The sequence below is a fragment of the Myzus persicae genome, unplaced genomic scaffold (genome assembly GCF_001856785.1).
Source record: "Myzus persicae strain clone G006 unplaced genomic scaffold, MPER_G0061.0, whole genome shotgun sequence".
Lineage (NCBI taxonomy): Eukaryota > Metazoa > Arthropoda > Insecta > Hemiptera > Aphididae > Myzus > Myzus persicae.
In genome coordinates this window covers 78229-97094 of record NW_019104211.1, presented here as the reverse complement: position 1 = coordinate 97094, position 18866 = coordinate 78229, and the positions used below count along the sequence as shown (strand labels likewise).

Genomic DNA, 18866 nt, shown 5'->3' with positions numbered 1-18866 from the left:
CAAATATCGTATTTGACGATTTGGACGAGCTTAGACCCACCAGATTACTGAAAAACACATCATATTGTTCGCTGAATCTGTTTGTATTAAAAATGATTGCTCACCTTCAACAGTTTTTACTTCACTTTAGCTTCAATCACTTCAGCAAGATTTTTTAGAAGGTAGGTACATATTTTTTACGTTATCGATGAATACATTGTTCAAATTGTCAACATTGTCATTTTCAATTTGAGTATTTTTAGTATTTCACGATTTATAATTTTCTGAAGGAATTTCTGGGAAATCGATAAGTTTTTTTTAGGGTTGCTTTGAAAAAAGTTTTTAAAAAATACATTTATCGACTGTTTTTTTTGGTTTTTATGGTCAATATCATATTTTAAAATCTCGGTTGAACATTTTCTTATGCATATATTTGCGTTGCAACTTTTTACTAACAAATGTCCACTTATACACTTTTAAATGCTTCACAAAATTTGATTTAAAAACATTTTCATTTTAATAAATAATTTAATTATTTTGTCATTCATCAGCTACCATGTTAAAATTTATTATTGTGAAATATAATAGTACGAGGGGTTAAAGAAAACAAAATGAATAATTCAGAAATCAATAGACGTTCCGGAAAATTACAAAAACTTATATTCTGAGACGAAATTAAATAAACTAAATGTCATTATTTCATTAATAATATTGTATATTTTCCATAGATTTTCTCAATTTTTGTTTCTATTTATCATTTGAACTTTGAAGAGGGTCAATAATAATATAGGATATTCTTGAGAGTGATTGAGTTTCATTTTTTTCTGTGGATTAGTGATTGCCAACAATTGTCACATGAAGAGTTATTTTTGCCGTGAAAATAAGTCCTGTCAAAACTAGACAAGAATTTTTTATAGTTCTGAAAAGTATTGAGAATATCTTTTTTATTTTTCGTGTTTTTAAAGATGCTGTGCGCTATACATTTTTCAACTGCAACTTCTATTGACACAACTTGAAAGTATATATATTTTTCATATCATTATTTATTATTATATACTTTTGAAAAACTAACATAGTATTTCTCACAACTCATAAGTACTTAATAAATATTATATTAACATAATATATTATTAGTTTACTTTTTACTATCGAATAGTTTTACGTTTCTTTTTTTTTATAATAAAACATGCGAACCTATAGTTGTATACTTATTATAATGAGCTAATTCTCATTTGTTGATATACCAAATCTATATTATGTAGTTTAGTCTTAACCTAATATATTATATAATATCCTATACCAGGTATACTAGTTATGTTGTAATTTTTTTTAGATTTCCTTTTGGTCTTGTAAAATTCAATTGGTAGCGTAAATCATAGGGGATGATGTATGCTTGAATAATTTCAACTATCAGTTTCATTCCCTGAAAGTTTCACTTGTGATGGCGTGTGTTTACTACACTTGAGTAGTTCATATTTCACATAATTCGTATTTTGGTTTAAATTATATTTTTATTTTTTCCACTCTATACATATTACATATACTATATGTCATATAGTATAATATATTATTTCAAATTTTATCAATTGTTGAAAGTCAAAAGCTTTTAAACTCTCTTCTGCACCTTTTGTTTTTATTTTTGTCCAAAAGTGGTGACTAGGTATTAAACTGCGTAGTTATACATAAATTTAATTTCATCATTTCTAAATATAGTTAAAAATTTTAGTGTTTAGAGTTTCTGATGTAAATCTGCAAGTTAGAAAGTAAAAACATTATTTTTTTTATCTGAACTATTTCAATGAAAACAATACACCACATTAAGTTGAATTATTAAACCATATATGTATGCCTCGTAAAATATTATTATATTATTTATATAGTCATTACTCTGTAATACTGTAATGCTGTGTAATGTCCAAACATAACGAAACCCATCTTGTTTCTATTTGTTTTGAAGGTTATGCGTTCGAAAGTTGAAACTTTAAACCATTGCTAGAATATTTATATTTATAAAAATATGTATCGATTAAACCGCTTGTACGTGAATTTCATAAAACTGTAACGTCTCCCAACGAACTGCAAATGTTAAAGTATGATATTTATGTAGCACATAGGTACCTATTTGTATAATATACAGTTTTATTACTCGTAAAAAAATGAAAAAACAAATTACAATTCCGTCGTAATCCAACGGTATAATGTTGTAAACGTATAAAAATGCTTATATTACTGTTTGGTTAGCATAAGCTACATTTCTATGTTTATCCCCCGAGATTCAAAATATGTCCTTCACATGCCTTTGGAAACATTAATCTCGTTATTATTATTATTATTATTATACTCATTCATATTTTATGCGATAAGCTATACTATGTAGATCTTAATATAAACTTATTACTTATATATAAAATAGATAAAATTAGCAACGTTCTTGAGTTATGGCGATTTTCCCTTTTCGAGTTTTTCCATAAAAACAAAATACATAAGACAGTCGTTAAAGCAAATTGCCGCCAAACGCAGATACGGTTTTTATCAATATTGGAATTTTCCGAAACGAATATAGACGTCTATATTGTAGTAAGTCTGTGCGTTTAAGAATATACAGTCTATAAGATCGGTATAGAATAACAATGTAAAAAATATAATTATATGACTAAAAACTATCTACGAAATCGAACAAAAATCTTTTCGAGACGATTGTTCGAATAAAACGTCAAGCACACATACTATTTTGGTACTGGATTTCTTGGAGAACAAAGATTATTTCGTACAATATATGTGTGTGTGTGTGTGTGTGTGTGTGTGTGTGAGCCAGTGTGCGGTGTATCATAACGTGTGATGGTGTTGTACGTCTTCGTATAAAATATTTAAGTATTGCAGTCACGTGTAGGGTGGCGAACGAATATGAAACGTATGAAACAATAAAGCGCGACGGATAAGAATTAACACAGAAAATAATAATAATCAAATAGCGTGACATAATTAACGAAGCAAAGCAGTATATTTTATGTACATGGCAAGTGCGGAAATCGCACGACACGAACTCGCGATGTGATTCTTTTCTTAAAGTTATTAGGCATTTAGAAAATTTACAAACCACGAGGCGCAGCGATGCTAATATGCTATATGTTACTACGAGCGTATTATTAATATAAAATATCATAATACGAGTAGAGGAATAAATACAAAAAAATAAATAAAATATGAACGATTTTCAAATAGAAGGTACACATTCAACTATAAAACAAATTATTTGACTTGATTAGTCTCGTTCATTTTCGATTTCGAGTCTAGCGATGAATCTATTGATTTTACATTGATGTGCTTACTCGTATATTTTTGTGCCTGAAGACAATGCTTTGATTTTCAACTTCACTTCATTACTCTCTCTGTTTATATTCCATTTTATGGTAAGTCGGTATTGACTCCAAAATCTAATAACAATAATATATAATAAAAATATTATATACTACCTATCATAATAATTAGGGCTGGGATTTCGATGCACTTTGAATTATTTTCACAACTATTGTTTTTACTTGCCTGACTACGATATGCTAACACGCAATTCTTAATTATGAAATATATTATTTTCATTTTATTCGAAATTCTCGTATCAATTGGTGTCACTGTCACATATTATACTAATAATACATCTCGCGGTAATTTGGAAAATGTAGGTAGTATATTGTTCTATTTTGGTAGGTAGGTATTAGTGATAGTATTATTAATTATTATAACCCTCCTAAGTCGGAGGGTTTCCACACTGACGGACCTCCTTCCCCGCGAAATTCATGTTTTTATAAATCGTAGTTGTCGTCACCAAATTGACTTATTGTACATAAATTACAGATTGTAAATATATGCTTAAATAAATTAAAATAAAAAAAATTAATATATTTATATTAAAGAAAATGTATTATAATTACCGCTATGAAAAACAAGAATATTTATAATATGTAATGCTCCTATTCTCCAATTTCGATTAAGGGATCGAGTTCTTTTACTACACTACTATACTCCGTGTCTCTGTACATTTAGTTGTAGTATATATTATTATTATTGTTTATAGTATATGTTTGTTGTATAGGTGCAATTTTGATGGAATATTTTGAAGATCGCCGGTAGTTGAAACTCATATACATACGGACAATACGTTATAGGATTTAGCCAAACATAAAAATTTAGGACGGGTAGTAAAATGTTAAAGCTAGTTAGATATCCCTTAAGCTTACTTAAACAAGGGTGGATTTGAGCAGGGAATGTCGTTATTGATTGTTTATCAAACTTTGTTCACATATTCCGAGAGGGTATACGTTTTTCTGGGCCAATGCTTTTTAGGGGCAATAGAAAAGCTGTACAAAAGTTTCACGTATAGCACTTTTTTAGATTAAAAACTATTTAACGTGGATTGTGCTTTAGATGGGTCGTTTAAAAATTAAACTAGCTATTATTTTTTCACGAAATAGCAAATTTATTATTTTTTGTGTATCACTGAGATAATTAAAGACAATGTATCTTTAGTTACTATCTGTCATGTACCATAGTATCGTTTTCGTATGATAATAATATTGAAATAGTGTTATCTGTACGAGGTATAAATCTATTTTTAATTATTTGATATCATCGCTTTTCAAGACTAATATAAATTTAAAAATCGTTCTTCACAAACTTCATCACTTTAGTACATAATGTGATATATATGTATGCGCAGGACAGTAGACAGCTCATGAGTCACATGTTATATGATTTTTTTTCAATCCTTTAAAAATATGTTCAGTAATTTAAATTTCTTTATCCACTTAATTCAGTAGTAACGATGGCAAGAGCCGATAGCTCGGAGTTGTCAATATATCAATTAAAAACATTGTACTAAAAGTCGTACCAAATCGATTTAACTAAGATATTGTACGCAATGTTCAACGCTGTAGAATGAACAAACGCAATTATTCCTGGATAAGTTTAATTTTTAATCGATAAAGAAAAAAAAAGCCACCTAATAATACCTACTAAGCGATTATTTGCGGTCGTTGTAAAAATGATGATGCAAAAAGGCATATCGCAAATATTATTATAATAACATACTGCGTCGCAACGGCGGGGGCGAGTCGGCGGATCGGACCCTGGTCTTACTATGGTCGGAAATAAAAAAAAATAAAAGGGTATATTATTATTTTGTGTCATGTACCTTATATCGTGTGTGTGTGTGTGTGTGTGTGTGTGTGTGTGTGTACCACTCTCGGCCCCAAATGGGTTGGCACCGGCACCAAATCGATATTCATCGGGTGAGTCATCGTCTGCGGCGGCGAGCAGGGGTTGCAGTCGTCGGTACATAATATGGTCCGTCACTGGGCGGAGGGCGGAGTGGGCGGACTCGGCGCGCACGACAATCGAGCTTTTTCGGCGGCTATACACCGCGATAATAATACAATATAAGCCATATAGCCTGTACAGCGTGCACTGCACCGAGACATCGATGTCTAGCGGTATCGCCGTGGATTACAATCGAACGATTGCGACCACCGGCCGCGCAAATAAGGGACGACGACGACGCGACGAGTGCACACACGCCACTATCGTCGACGCGCCGCCGCCGATCAGTGTGTGTCTCGAGGGCTATGCCGTGACATGAACGCCGGCGAATCTTACAAGGTGCTCGTGCTGGGCGACTCGAACGTCGGCAAAACGTGTCTGATGCACAGGTTCTGCGACGAGACGTATTACGACACGTACATATCGACCATAGGTAAGTTTCTGCGAGCAGGTGACCGGATTCGACTGGCTTGTGAATTTTATTTTGGTCGGTCCAATCGCTATATAATATAGGTACTATTTTAATGTGCGACTAAGTGTATAAATCGTATTTAAAAAAAAAACATAACGAGTGTGATATCCTCTTCGGTTCTGATGTATGTAGTCCAATATCGGCCACCGATCACAATTAACTTACTGTAGGTGTAATTATAATGTTATATACGAGTACTCGTATACTTAATCGTCCGCAGTGATGCGATGATCTTTAACAATGGAATCGCTCTAGCACATACAATATACTGCCATTTACATAATATTTAAATTCGTTTGTAGTACTCCGAGCTTGAAATCTCTCCTCTCAAACTTCTCAGGTGCAGTAGTTAGTGTGTATTGCTTGTGTCTCGTGTACTGTTTTTTGATATAATAGCAGTTCTGCAGCTGTATTGCGTTTGCGTATTGGAATCTGCACAGAGTCCAAACATGTATAGGAATAAAAACAAAAAAAGTGAGGTGCTTTTGTCCCCAATGCCTCCGACAAAACCTACCTATCTAGTTCTTAGCGAATTGTCAATATTGTCACGACATAGGTATTATGAAACAATCACCTCAAATATAAAACAATTTAGATCATAAAATAAGTGATTAAATAAAGAATGCTAAACATATTAAACATTGATTTGAATAAATAAATATATTTTTGAAAATATCTTAAAATGGTTCAGGAGAGGCCAATTATTTTCCCTTAGCCCTCACCTCCTATTATTACGAATATGATTTATGAAGTGTTTTCGACAAACCAAATAATATTTCAACGTCACACACCGCTAAAAACCTGTGTAGGACTCTCAATAATAATGATAATATACTTCTTCCGTTGATTGCAGAAACTCGAAAATTGTCAAGTATTGAAAACAATTTACTGGTCCCTAAAATTTGCTGCCAACTCTGCATGTACGCCATACATAATATACTAGCACGTCATTAAATTCATCAAAGCCATGACCTTTGCGCGCAAGCACCAAAATATTATGTCCTTGCTGTAACCTACATCCGCAAGTACGATGTGTATATAAATACGTGGTTATATACTTCATACACCACGGTTACCGGGTAACATATTAAACCATAATATATTCAACCACGGGTGAGAGTATAATAAGCATTCGTGTATAATATATTTTTAGCGTGCAGTAACCATAAACAACGGTATATTACATTGTATTAATTTATATATAGGTAACACGCCTTATATGTGTACATTTATATTATTGTATATTTTTCAAGTGTTTTTTTGCGATCTGTTCACGACCATCACACACACATTTATAGTATGATGAGAATTTTATTATATGCTCCACCGTATGGTTCGGAGAGGAAACAATGCGATCGATTGTCGTAACACTTGTAACAGTATCCCTTTTGACTTACGTATGGGTATTAAGATGAATATAATTTCGAAAATCCCGATACTCTTTTGACTAGGTGCCTACCACATAATAAACGCATATGAGTATATGGTAGTGTCCTCGTGGTTTCGTAATGTGTGTCGAAAAATGGCTATAATATGTGTACCTGTATAGATAAAATGTATCGATTTTATATATTATGCTCATTTTATATCGCATACGAGTGATGTGACTAAATAACAATTAATTCTACCTACTCAAACTCAATTATCATCGGTGACAACTAAATATTATATTATTTTAAACGGTGTCACCAAATGATTAATGCGGCGCAAAGGGACAAACAATCATATTCATGTAAAATATGCGAATTTATTAATAATATACGAATGTATATTGCACATATCTTTTGGATCCAGGTCTCGTCGTGCGAAAGTCGAAACCGGCTAACGTAACTCAACCAAAATCCCGTTGGGGATTTCGCCAAAGGATGTACACCGTATTAGATAGGTATATGGTAATATATTACGTGGATGCTGTTGCTGTATAAGCTTCAGCGAAACCTTTGGTAAAAAAAATATATACACAGCCACACAGGGTGTTTCATCGTATTCGTCCCAGTCAATACATTTTTTTATACTTAATAATTTAAAAGTATGACTTTGAAAGAAGATTATTACTATAGAGATTCTGCTCAGCGCAATTAGAAAAAAGTCCATAATATTTTTTTTATAGCTAGGCACAAAATAAAAAAATCATTTTCTCGTGTTCTGTAAAACTTTGTGATTGGTTCTTATTTAAAGAGATAATAAATTATGTAAATAGTTTAAAAGTTTAATTTATTACTATAAATCACATTAAGTATTCAAATAGTTATGTAGACGAGTAGAGGTAGGGTATAAGGGTAACGAGGACAAACACGGCGAAATATTATGTATAGCTGTATTGTGAACTACATACATACAAATTTAACTATTTACAATATTATCCTATAAATTATTCCATTTTAATCCAAATCGAAACATAAATATTATAGAAGAAAAATGCCGGTTTCTTTCAAAATTTAAAATCTCATTAAACCATCGCTGCTACGTTATTACGTAACAATGTTGTATATTATAACTACTGAAGACTATGAGATATTTATCTTTTCATAGTGTCGTAAAAGCATTGATTATGAATTGTTTTAAATATTTACTTAATAAATTCGTACTTGGGATTAACTAACATTCAACGATGATTTTATTGTATAGCACTTGACGCTTAATCCCCGTAGATATCAGAATGACGGAAAACAGATAATGATTGTTATTCATTTTAAAAACCATCATTGTTGTATTAACTACCTATAATAATATGAAACTCGTTCACCGTGCACGGGATGTACCTATTACTCATAATAAACCAATGTATAAATATTACAACCATACAGAAAAATTGCCCCAGAAATGCCTGAAAATGTGTTCGAACAAAATTAATTTAATTTCTTTTTCAAAAGTCCAAATTGAATACGAATATACAGTATTTAGGCGTTCCCATACGTGATCCGAAACTACAGAACAGGGCGCCTAGAAATGTACAACTCGTACACATCTTTCTCGATGATTATTTTCTTTTTATCACAATGTTTTGTGCTTCATGTTTCCTATACGATTATCATTAGATTCTGTGGTTCCCTTGCGGTAATTTGGTTCCTTCACAATGTGCAGTCATGCAAATGGATAAAACGGGTAAATTGCACCCATTAATGTCGTTACACAACACAATTTTATTTATATGTACATTGTACGCCCACAGCCGAACGCAAAGCCTTGTTAAATGTAAAATGTTGAGGCATCCTCGAGAATATCATACAAAAACTGTGTAGTTATTCTAATTTATAGCGATCATAACAATAATAATATTTTCTTCTGCTTCGGGTTCCAGGAGTCGACTACAAGCAAAAGATAATTCAGTTGGACGAAAAACCAGTAAAGTTACAAATATGGTAAGTCATAGCAATACATAATATTGTACAGAAACAGATGTGTTTAAATTTTAAAACAGTTAAAATTAATATCTATAGTTATATGATCCTTTCTCAACCTAATTATAACCTAAAATAACCAGTAAGTATAGTATCGATACAACATTTTTTTTCCAGCATTATTCGAGTGTATAATATACATATTTTTAATATGTGCTATGCACAATATAGCTCAAGAGGTAGAGGAAGTCGTTTTCGCAAAAAAAATATTATCAAAATACCAATTTAACGCAATAGAATATAAGCACAACTACCGATAGGTTTTTAAATTCAAAGAAACTGCTACAAAATTAAATTCACCCATTTGAGCATGGCCCATCGGCCACGGCTTGTGAAGGTGTATTTAATGTTTTAGGTGTTTTAATGAAAATACTACTTTTATATACAATATGCACTGAAGGAATATTTGGTCTTCGAATTTCGAATAGTTTTCATCTCATAAAATGTATAGTCAATTTATAGAATTTATATTTTAGTTGAACCATTTTTCATAATATTTTATGTTTAAATTATTTAATTTTGTACACAATAAAAAATTAATAAATCTTGATATGTTATAATAAATCTGATGACGTTTCGGCGTAGAGAATCAAATGATTTTTCTATAAAACACAAGAGTGTTGTTTTAAACAGTTTATACTCTATATTTTATACATTACATAATAGGTATGCTAATTAAATGTACATTAAAAGTGTTAGTTTAACACGCACATTGTGCTGTGTATAGGCAAATACAATTTACACTGAACAATTATTGAGTTGCATTATAATAACGGTTCGATTATTATAATATTTTTTTAAACATTTTTAACAAATTATTGTAGGTAATATTCGTTTTTTTCATGCACATGAATACATTTTAACCTATATTTTTGTGATATCACATTGTGAAGTTGTTACCACGATAGTATACTTTTACACATTTTACCTACCAGCTACTTGTTACAATACTATTAGTTAAACCTTCTGCAGTTGTTGTTTACTGTTTTTACTCCAAGAAAATAAGAATTGTAGACTGCAGTTGTAGACACTTACTATTTGAAAAAATATTCATACCTATCTGAGATATCGTATTATTGCGTAATATTATTATTAACATTCAAATCAATCATTAATGTCAAGTGTAGAGACCATCGAAAGTGGTGTTTGATATTTCTTTCATATTTATTCGGAATGTATTTCACTGCATATCACGGATGATTGCACTAAAAATAAATAAATATCAAGTTCATATATTTATTAAAACATACGAAATACTTTATCTTTAATATTTTGTACGAGACAGCTATCCTTGATTGAAAAAATAAAAACTGAATATTAATCGATCGCTTAAAATGGAAATCACTATAGCGATACAGTCGCGACGTAATAATATTTAATTTACATCCAATATTACAACTGAGTGGTTTATATACTTATAGCATAGCTAGGTCATTCGATGCCACAATGATGTGTACAGAATATGACATAAAGTCAATACTTAATTTCGTCACGGTTGGCTGGGATAAGTGATTTTTCACTAAATTATTAGCAGTTGAGAAATTACAGTGTTCTGACACAGTGACATAATACGTTTTTCATACTTCAGTTAATAATACGATATTAGGAATAAAACTAAACGTCACTCGAAAAGTCGTGTATTAAATAATTTATACCCACTAAATTAAATTTGCATTTTTAAAATAAATAAAATAACTATCTTACATTTGTCGATAGTAATACAAACAGTGAGTTGTACTATGTAGGTAGTTATGTATTATTCCGTTATATTTTTTTTATCTTTAGATGACACTAGTCGACTATCAATGTATGATATGTATATGTTCATAGCATTAATAAAATCGATAGGTATTTCGTACATAAAGATTCAATTAGGTTTATGTGTTGGAATATCTGCCATAACAAGTATATTGATAAAATAGTTTAATACTTTTATTATTGTTCTGAGGAAATTGTGTAATTTCTGAGAAAATGAAAAAAAAACCTTCGCAAGCAAACGCAAACAAAAATTTTTGGTGTATCTATTTGATGTATAATACAATATAATACGATAATAAAGTACAATATAAGACACCCTTGTCTTATACAACATCAATAAAAAAGCAAAGTTAACTACCGAACGACAAGTGTAAAAATATAACCAATACAAATATAAAATACAGTAGATGAAATACAGTTATGTGAGTACTATTCAACCAAGCTCTGCAGTATATAACATAAAAATTATAATATTATGTTGTAAATTACAGATATTTCTATTTTCAATGATTTATGGTGTATAATACATTATAATGTTTACACGACAGTGTAATAAAATTTATTACGGTTGTTAAAACGATATCTAAAGGAGTTTAAATAGGTTTTATTCATATCGAATCCGATATACGTTTTTAAATAATAATATTCAAAAGATAGTGAAAAAAGCGTCGTAGATATAATGAATGATTTTTTTTAAAGGTTTAACACACTCATTCATTTGAAAAGTTACAACTTTTTAAAACAACATTTTTCGAAGAAAAAATAAAATAAAATATTTATATCATTTTTTTGGTGATCTGTTATACACTCGTATGTGTTTTGCTTATTTGAATAACAGTATACATTTCATATTCTAATGTGGCAATGTTAACTATTTTTCTGAGAATTTTGATACTCAAAAAATTAATTTTGAACTTGTACAGTTAATTAGTTAGAATTAAGTTAATTACTTTCAGTATTTTAACTTACTACTTGTGCAACAGGGCTTGTATATGGCTATATATAACCTGTTGATTAAGAAATAATCTGTTGAGAAAATAAAATTGACAATAAATGGTTATTATGATTTAATAATGTTCAACTAAGCCGAAAATAGTTAAATGTTGACATTTTCAAATTTTTATTTTATCGTCACTAGGAGTTGTTGGATATGTAGGACTTAATGAAATGTAGTAAAAGGGGCAGATGTCAAGGGAATTGAGAGTGAAAGAAGCATATTAAGCTAAAAATTTATTTTAAATATATGTTTGACACGGAGTTGATCATTCGCAATGTAGAGTATGGCAGTGGGCCATGAAATATAATATATTGAATAAGTCAAACTTAATATAAAAATGAACTGTTTTTGTTAGTTGTTTATGATGTTTTTTTTTAGTATTTTGGGTTTGCCCTCCTTGCCATTTTAAAATCCTCGCTATGCCACCGATAAAAGGGTGCCAAATAACCACACTATATTCGAAAGGAGGTCTGACAAATGTACAAAGTACTGAGATGGATTTAATACTTTTAGTACAACGTTTAATGAATCCTATAAGACTTTAAGCTCTTTATTAATGATTAAATTTACATCGACGTTTTATGACTTTTACTTCGATAGAAATCTAATTTACAATTTTGGATTCAATAACCGAATATAGCTAATAATACAATTATATGTTGCTGAATATTCGTTTTAAAAAATTTAAAGCTGATCAAATATTTTCATAATTATTTCAATCTAAAATTTTTTTTAATAAATTAATTTGTTAAGCTAATTTTTTAAAAATATTTAATAATATTATATCATTGATTGCCTAATTATGTTGAAGCTTTCTGTTATTTATATAATAATTCTTTAGCTATATGTAAATAAAAAATATTTTGTTAGTAATTTTAGACTATAATGTTATATGATTAAGATTTCATTCAAAATGATTAGCACATTTAAACTTAAATTCCATACTTTTAAAGTTGAAAGTATGGAAATTAGCAAAAGTACATCAAATCCACTTCCGAAAAATCCTGAGCACTGCTTGAAACAGCAATGGGATAGAGACATGTATACAAATATACATGCAAATAATAATAATAATATGAGAAAAAAAACAATTTCAAGTTAAAAAATGTTCCTCCGTCTCACTCCCGGTAATGTACATGAAAGACTTTGGCCTGAAAACCTATTATAAAATAAAAAGCACAATAATACACAAAAAGTACTAGGTCGTGCCTGCTCATAAATGATAATCTCTCGTCACTAATCATTATGAGCTATCAAATTAGCTTTTATTATACTAATTATATTGCATAAAGATAATTTAAAAAAAAATTAAATCATAAAAAAAATCATATTGGGTGTTGTAAATGGATAAGTTTTTAAGTTTATCTACTGGTGTAAATATGAAAAAAAATGTATTTTAGTACGAAATTAATTTATTGTGCCATCCAAAGATTGTAATATTATCAATAGTTTTTTTGTTTATAGTAAAAAGATTTGTTTTTTTTTAATATAATACCTATTATCGTAGCCAATATTTACGATTTAAATTTAAACGTGTTTGATGACTTTCATAAATTTATCATAAAGCTAAAAATACAATCGCATTATTTATTGGACCCATCAATGATAATAATAAATTATTATATTTACAGGGACACTGCTGGGCAGGAACGATTCCGGACACTGACTACGGCGTACTATCGGGGCGCAATGGGCATATTACTCGTTTATGACGTGACGAATCTTGATTCATTCGACCATTTGACGTATTGGTTGAAGAATATCCAGGAGGTGAGTTCTGACTTCTTACGCCTATCGTTTTGATGGTGTAATAATCGAGAAACCGACGGTCCTTTCAATTGTTGTTTGTGCATTCTTAAATTTAACGATTGTGATATGCTTTAACATTTAGAACGCGTCGCCGGACGTCATCAAAGTTTTGGCCGGTAACAAATGTGACAACGAGACAGTGAGAGCCGTGGATAAAGCAGACGGAGAAAAAGTGAGTATTAATATTACCTCCATAGGAAATCGTTACACAGTGCTCGGTCCAGACGGTTAAGTACATTTTTCTGGATCTTAAAATAATCTGTGAAGACAAATAAATCAGTCGACACACCATAATATGTGTAATCTGTGCATATCTGTGTCTAATTATTGTATTACTCATTACTTATAGATAGCAGAATGCTACGATATGCCGTTTTTCGAAGTCTCGTGTAAGATGGACGTCAACGTGGAAGAGGCGTTTCAGGCATTGGCCAAAATGATCAAAGAACGTTCCCAATACTCTGTGAGCCATTACAACACTCAATAATCATACGATTAATTTATTATATGACTTGATTTTGGTATTACGTAATAAATTACTATGTGGCACAATCGTATAAAGTTAAATATAAGTCAATATTGGTAGATAATTAACTACTCATTGGCCTCATTCGAAGTTCGATTTTTATGATTTTTATGTACCAATTAAAATTCTCAGGAATAATATAAACCTAAAACTGTATTTACAAATATAAAACATCGTCAACTGAATAGTAAGTAACGTTAAAAAAAAGTAAATAAATATATTTTATAAAAATTTACAATATCGTAAGAAGTTTTTTGTTAATGATTTCCAAGAAAATAAGTGTTTAAAAATTCACCCTGTAATTTGTATATTATATTACCTATGTAAAAAATAATGAAGATTTCGCGTACTGCTCATATATTATATAATTTTGTATAAGCCTCAAGGCCACATTTCTAACTTATGCATATTATTCCATATCGCTGAATTAATTTAACTTTATAATATGATTGTGCTCCATAGTTATATACTCATATCTTATATCGAAATCACTTCATATAATTTCTCATTTTATGGTTACTATAATTAACTCTGATATATGAAAAAGGTACTATTTAATTTTTCAGTAATTTTCAATCTACTTGATTGCCTAGAATTGAACAATCTATTTTTTAAAAACCAATTTGGAGTTTAGACTGGGTAGATGAGTACATCTTTATCGTGGTTATAATTTTTAACAAAACATGTATAAACAACGCTCGATAGACGATGGTCGTGGACAGTATTGCTGCCGCCCATAAATTCCTAAAAAAATTTCCATCCAGCGATACCCCCTCTCATACCCACTGAATACGTCCCCGTCTACAAATGCATATATTAGGTTACATAATGTTTTTTCCATTTAATTTTTATACTTATTTGTTAGTTAATGCGTATTTTATATTGTTTTTAGGGAGCGTTTGGGTTGAGAGACGAAACGCCAAGAGAGAAATGTTCGCCACTTTTCGAAAAAGCTTTTGCTGAATCTACACGGAAGTGCAGTTCCTGTTAATGTCCATAACTGTAATAATAATAATAATAATAATAATCATAACGGTCTAGCTATTTATATTTATATGAAAACCTAAAAGCCTATTAATTATAATACACGTGTTGGCTTATAATCGCGCCTATAAAACGTCGAGAAATGAATAAACGTGCTGAAACGAAGGAACTTAAAAGTTGTTGATTAGTGATTACTAATTAGTAATTACTACAATATAAATAGTAAAGATATAATATAATACGCATAATATTATAAAGTTATTACAATATTACAATAAATATACTTAAATAATACGTAATGAATTGAATTTATTACCTATATATAGTATATCTATACCTACAATTATTTTTTGTAAAGTCGAAATGCACAAAATCATTATTTTACCGTTAGAGTAAAATTTTATTTTCCACGAAATATATCTCTCTTATATAATACATATGAATATATTATTTTATTAATACCTATTAATTCGTTCTATCAAAAACCGAAGTAAATACATAAAGACTTAATGTGCTTTGATATTCATAGGTAAACGGGGATTTCCCGTTTCCTTCAAAATTTGAAATTTTCAGCAAATTTAAAAAAAAAATTTGATTCCTGTCTTCGCCAATCGTCCTGATATCGTGCAACCATTATAATACATATTATTATAATTTATATTCCATATATAGTATTGGAATATCATCCATATTATTTTTAATGCATAAAATAAAGTCTTAACTTGAAATAATTGAACATAGTTTATATGAAAACGTTAAATACTGAAAAATAATATAATAGGTAACTAATAACTTAAATAAAATCTGTACTCTAGTTTTAATCTTATTAATTTATTTACTATGATTCCATATGTAAGGTATATGTGGGTGTTATGACTTGTAAACCATTAAGATTTTCTTTTCATCCCATAAATATGGAATATAATTTAATAGTTTTGCCATAGCAGGTAGATTGGCGGAAACTGGCATCGAACCTTTTTTTAAATTGGCGGAAACGAACGATAGCGCAAACAGTTATTTCAAATTTTGGCGGAAATGGTACATGCCCACGTAAACAGTGAGTCATCGACTAATGTGACAGGGTCAGATATTGTACTTGTTCAGACATAACATTTCAATTTTAAATATTTACTGTTGACATAATTTTTTAAACAGTTTATATTATATTATGTAAAGTCGAACAAAAATAATAAAATATAATCACGATATTATGAATACATATAGCTACGAATCTTTCACGTTTTGCCTTTTTATATTATAATATTGTTTCTTATATTATTATTATTATTATTATCATATACATCTATATAATATTTTCCTGCGAATTCACATGTATTTTTTAAAAATGTCTATTTTGATTTATACCTGTTTGATGTTGTATACCTAAAATACATTTTTGTTTATTGTAATCCATTATTAATCCATTGATTAATTTAATAAATTGGGAACATAATACAATTTTTGAAATAATAATCATTATTAGTTGGTTTATTATTATGTTGTACCTATTTACTTTTTTCAATAAAAATAGGAAACATATTATATACTGTTACCAAAATAATTGTAATACTGATGACATTCAGTCAGACAATTCATCAGTTTTGATTTTACTGACAAAAATTGGTTATCTTAGTGTACTTAAAAGTATATGCTTTACTTTTGATTTAGAACATGATTCAAAATAATATCGACTTAGTATAGTGTTAAGAAACAACTAACAGTAATAACTAATTAATGTTATTTTCGTAAAAAGTTATTTTTCTGAAAATTCGTGTTTTTCGATGTTGAATGAAAAGTTTTCAATCTACAGTTCACAGTTAGATTTAAACGAAATACAATTATTAAATTGTATTACAGCAATATAAATGGCTTTTTTGACTACTATAATATAATCTTTAATATACGATTGTTTACCGACCACGAGACTTAAAACTCAATTTTTTAAGCATTTATTACAAATGGTCCTATGTCAATTCTAATATCAGCTGTTGGGTGATTACGAACTTCAAAATTCAAAAACGATTTTGAGTACGAATGATAACTCTATAAACACGGCAAAATTCGTGTCGATTGCTCAACCATTTTATTCTCATGTAAATACTGATTATTTGTTACTTGTTAGTTGTTACATTATATCATCTGTATAAAAGCTATAAAATAATACAAATTTAAAAAATGCACAACTATAAATTGTATAAAAAAAGGCACTCTATTATTTTTTAGACATAATATAGTTTCATGTGGGTAACTATTTGGATATATATTATCTCTGTGTGCATATTTTGCGTCTCGAGACTGACTCTCTTTTCTATAGTCCTATATCTGTAACTCATAGTATTTTTCCTTGTGCTTGTCAGTGAAAATCACAAATGTATGATGTCTTTACAAATGTTTATATACATACATCAATGCAGAATATTATCGATTGCCTACATTAATTATTTTAGACATTTTTTTTAATCTATAAATTGTATTTACTGCACAGTGTCTATCAGAGTTATTGTAATATTCACTACATTTCAACAATATTACTGCCATATAATATTAAAGAGACTTACATGTCGCATTAGACATACTTATATGGGTTCTTGACATAAAAAATCTCCAAACTAATATAATTTTGTTGAGAGTTTTGTGCAGAGTGTATTTGAATGTGAACATTAACATTGTTAATAGTACCGGATCTAGGGGGGGGCCATCCGGGGCCCATGCCCCGGGCGCTTATCATAGAGGGGCGCAAATTTCAAATTTTAAACTCATCATTTTTATTACATTTTAATTTTTTTTTGAAATTGAATCTTTTTTTTTTGAATTACACAAGTATTTCAAATTAAATAGGTTTAATTCAATATAGTCACACTGGTAATGATTAAGAAAAGACATTCGACATATTATATCATATTATACTTTCGATTTTATGATTTTCCTGAAAATAGCCAAAAACACAATCGGGGCAATCTGCAATTAAGATAAACTTATGTTGTATAGTGTATACTATATTGTATCGGTCAGTCGTAGACGTAGACGAACTAATTGCACAGCGATAAGCCGATAACCCAGCATTGCGTATTCGTGTGTGCGTATTTTCTGCTATTTAACAGTTTTATTTATTTATTATAACAGTGTTTAGCGTTCACTTCACTGTTCACTGGACGGTATCTAATGAATGTTACAGTTTAAGTTTAAGTGTTAAAGTTTATTTTTTTTGTGATGGAACAGTCTAAAAAAAAAAAATTATCTGGTTGTGAGTTCCGGAAAAAAGCTCTCGAAAAAAAAAAAGAAAATGAGCGAACTTCGGCGTATTTTCATAATTGGCTTGGTAATACTAACACACAATGTAGCACAGGTTAGAAATTATTTATAATTACTATTAGATCTGTATTGTATTATAATAATTAATGACGTAATTTAGTATTATTATTATTTATTACTATCGATATTATAATACGTACTATTTTAGAATTTAATACCTAACCGGGAATTTGAAACAGTTATAATTTCTAAAATAGTAGTTTTAGAAAACTTTGTGAATAATTTGTATAATAAATTACTATGGTATATTGAAATAATACATTACAATAAATATCTAATATTTTATAGAAAATGAAGAAAATGGGACAGATGTAT

General features: G+C 29.4%; 1 protein-coding gene across 3 annotated transcripts; it reads left to right on the top strand.

Annotated features, from left to right (window-relative positions):
* The first annotated feature begins 5538 nt into the window (after positions 1-5538).
* LOC111040023 (ras-related protein Rab-13-like) lies at positions 5539-16680 on the top strand. Of its 3 annotated transcripts, XM_022323707.1 has the most exons (7): positions 5539-5725; positions 9066-9126; positions 13552-13690; positions 13812-13901; positions 14079-14192; positions 15148-15257; positions 16184-16680. In XM_022323707.1, the coding sequence occupies exons 1-6, from the start codon at positions 5608-5610 to the stop codon at positions 15244-15246; spliced, it is 621 nt and encodes a 206-aa protein (XP_022179399.1). In that variant the 5' UTR covers positions 5539-5607; the 3' UTR covers positions 15247-15257; positions 16184-16680. The 3 variants fall into 3 exon arrangements, with proteins under 3 accessions (XP_022179399.1, XP_022179398.1, XP_022179400.1); XM_022323706.1 differs by lacking the exon at positions 16184-16680 and having other exon boundaries at positions 5540-5725; positions 15148-15481; XM_022323708.1 differs by lacking the exons at positions 5539-5725; positions 16184-16680 and adding an exon at positions 8459-8869 and having other exon boundaries at positions 15148-15481.
* Positions 16681-18866: the final 2186 nt, after the last annotated feature.

Excerpts from the sequence above, each read along its gene's own strand:
- LOC111040023 (XM_022323707.1), top strand. The coding sequence starts at position 5,608 with ATGAACGCCGGCGAATCTTACAAGGTGCTCGTGCTGGGCGACTCGAAC. Across the intron at positions 5,726-9,065 it reads CACGTACATATCGACCATAG|GAGTCGACTACAAGCAAAAG; the intron begins GTAAGTTTCTGC and ends TTCGGGTTCCAG. Across the intron at positions 9,127-13,551 it reads CCAGTAAAGTTACAAATATG|GGACACTGCTGGGCAGGAAC; the intron begins GTAAGTCATAGC and ends TTATATTTACAG.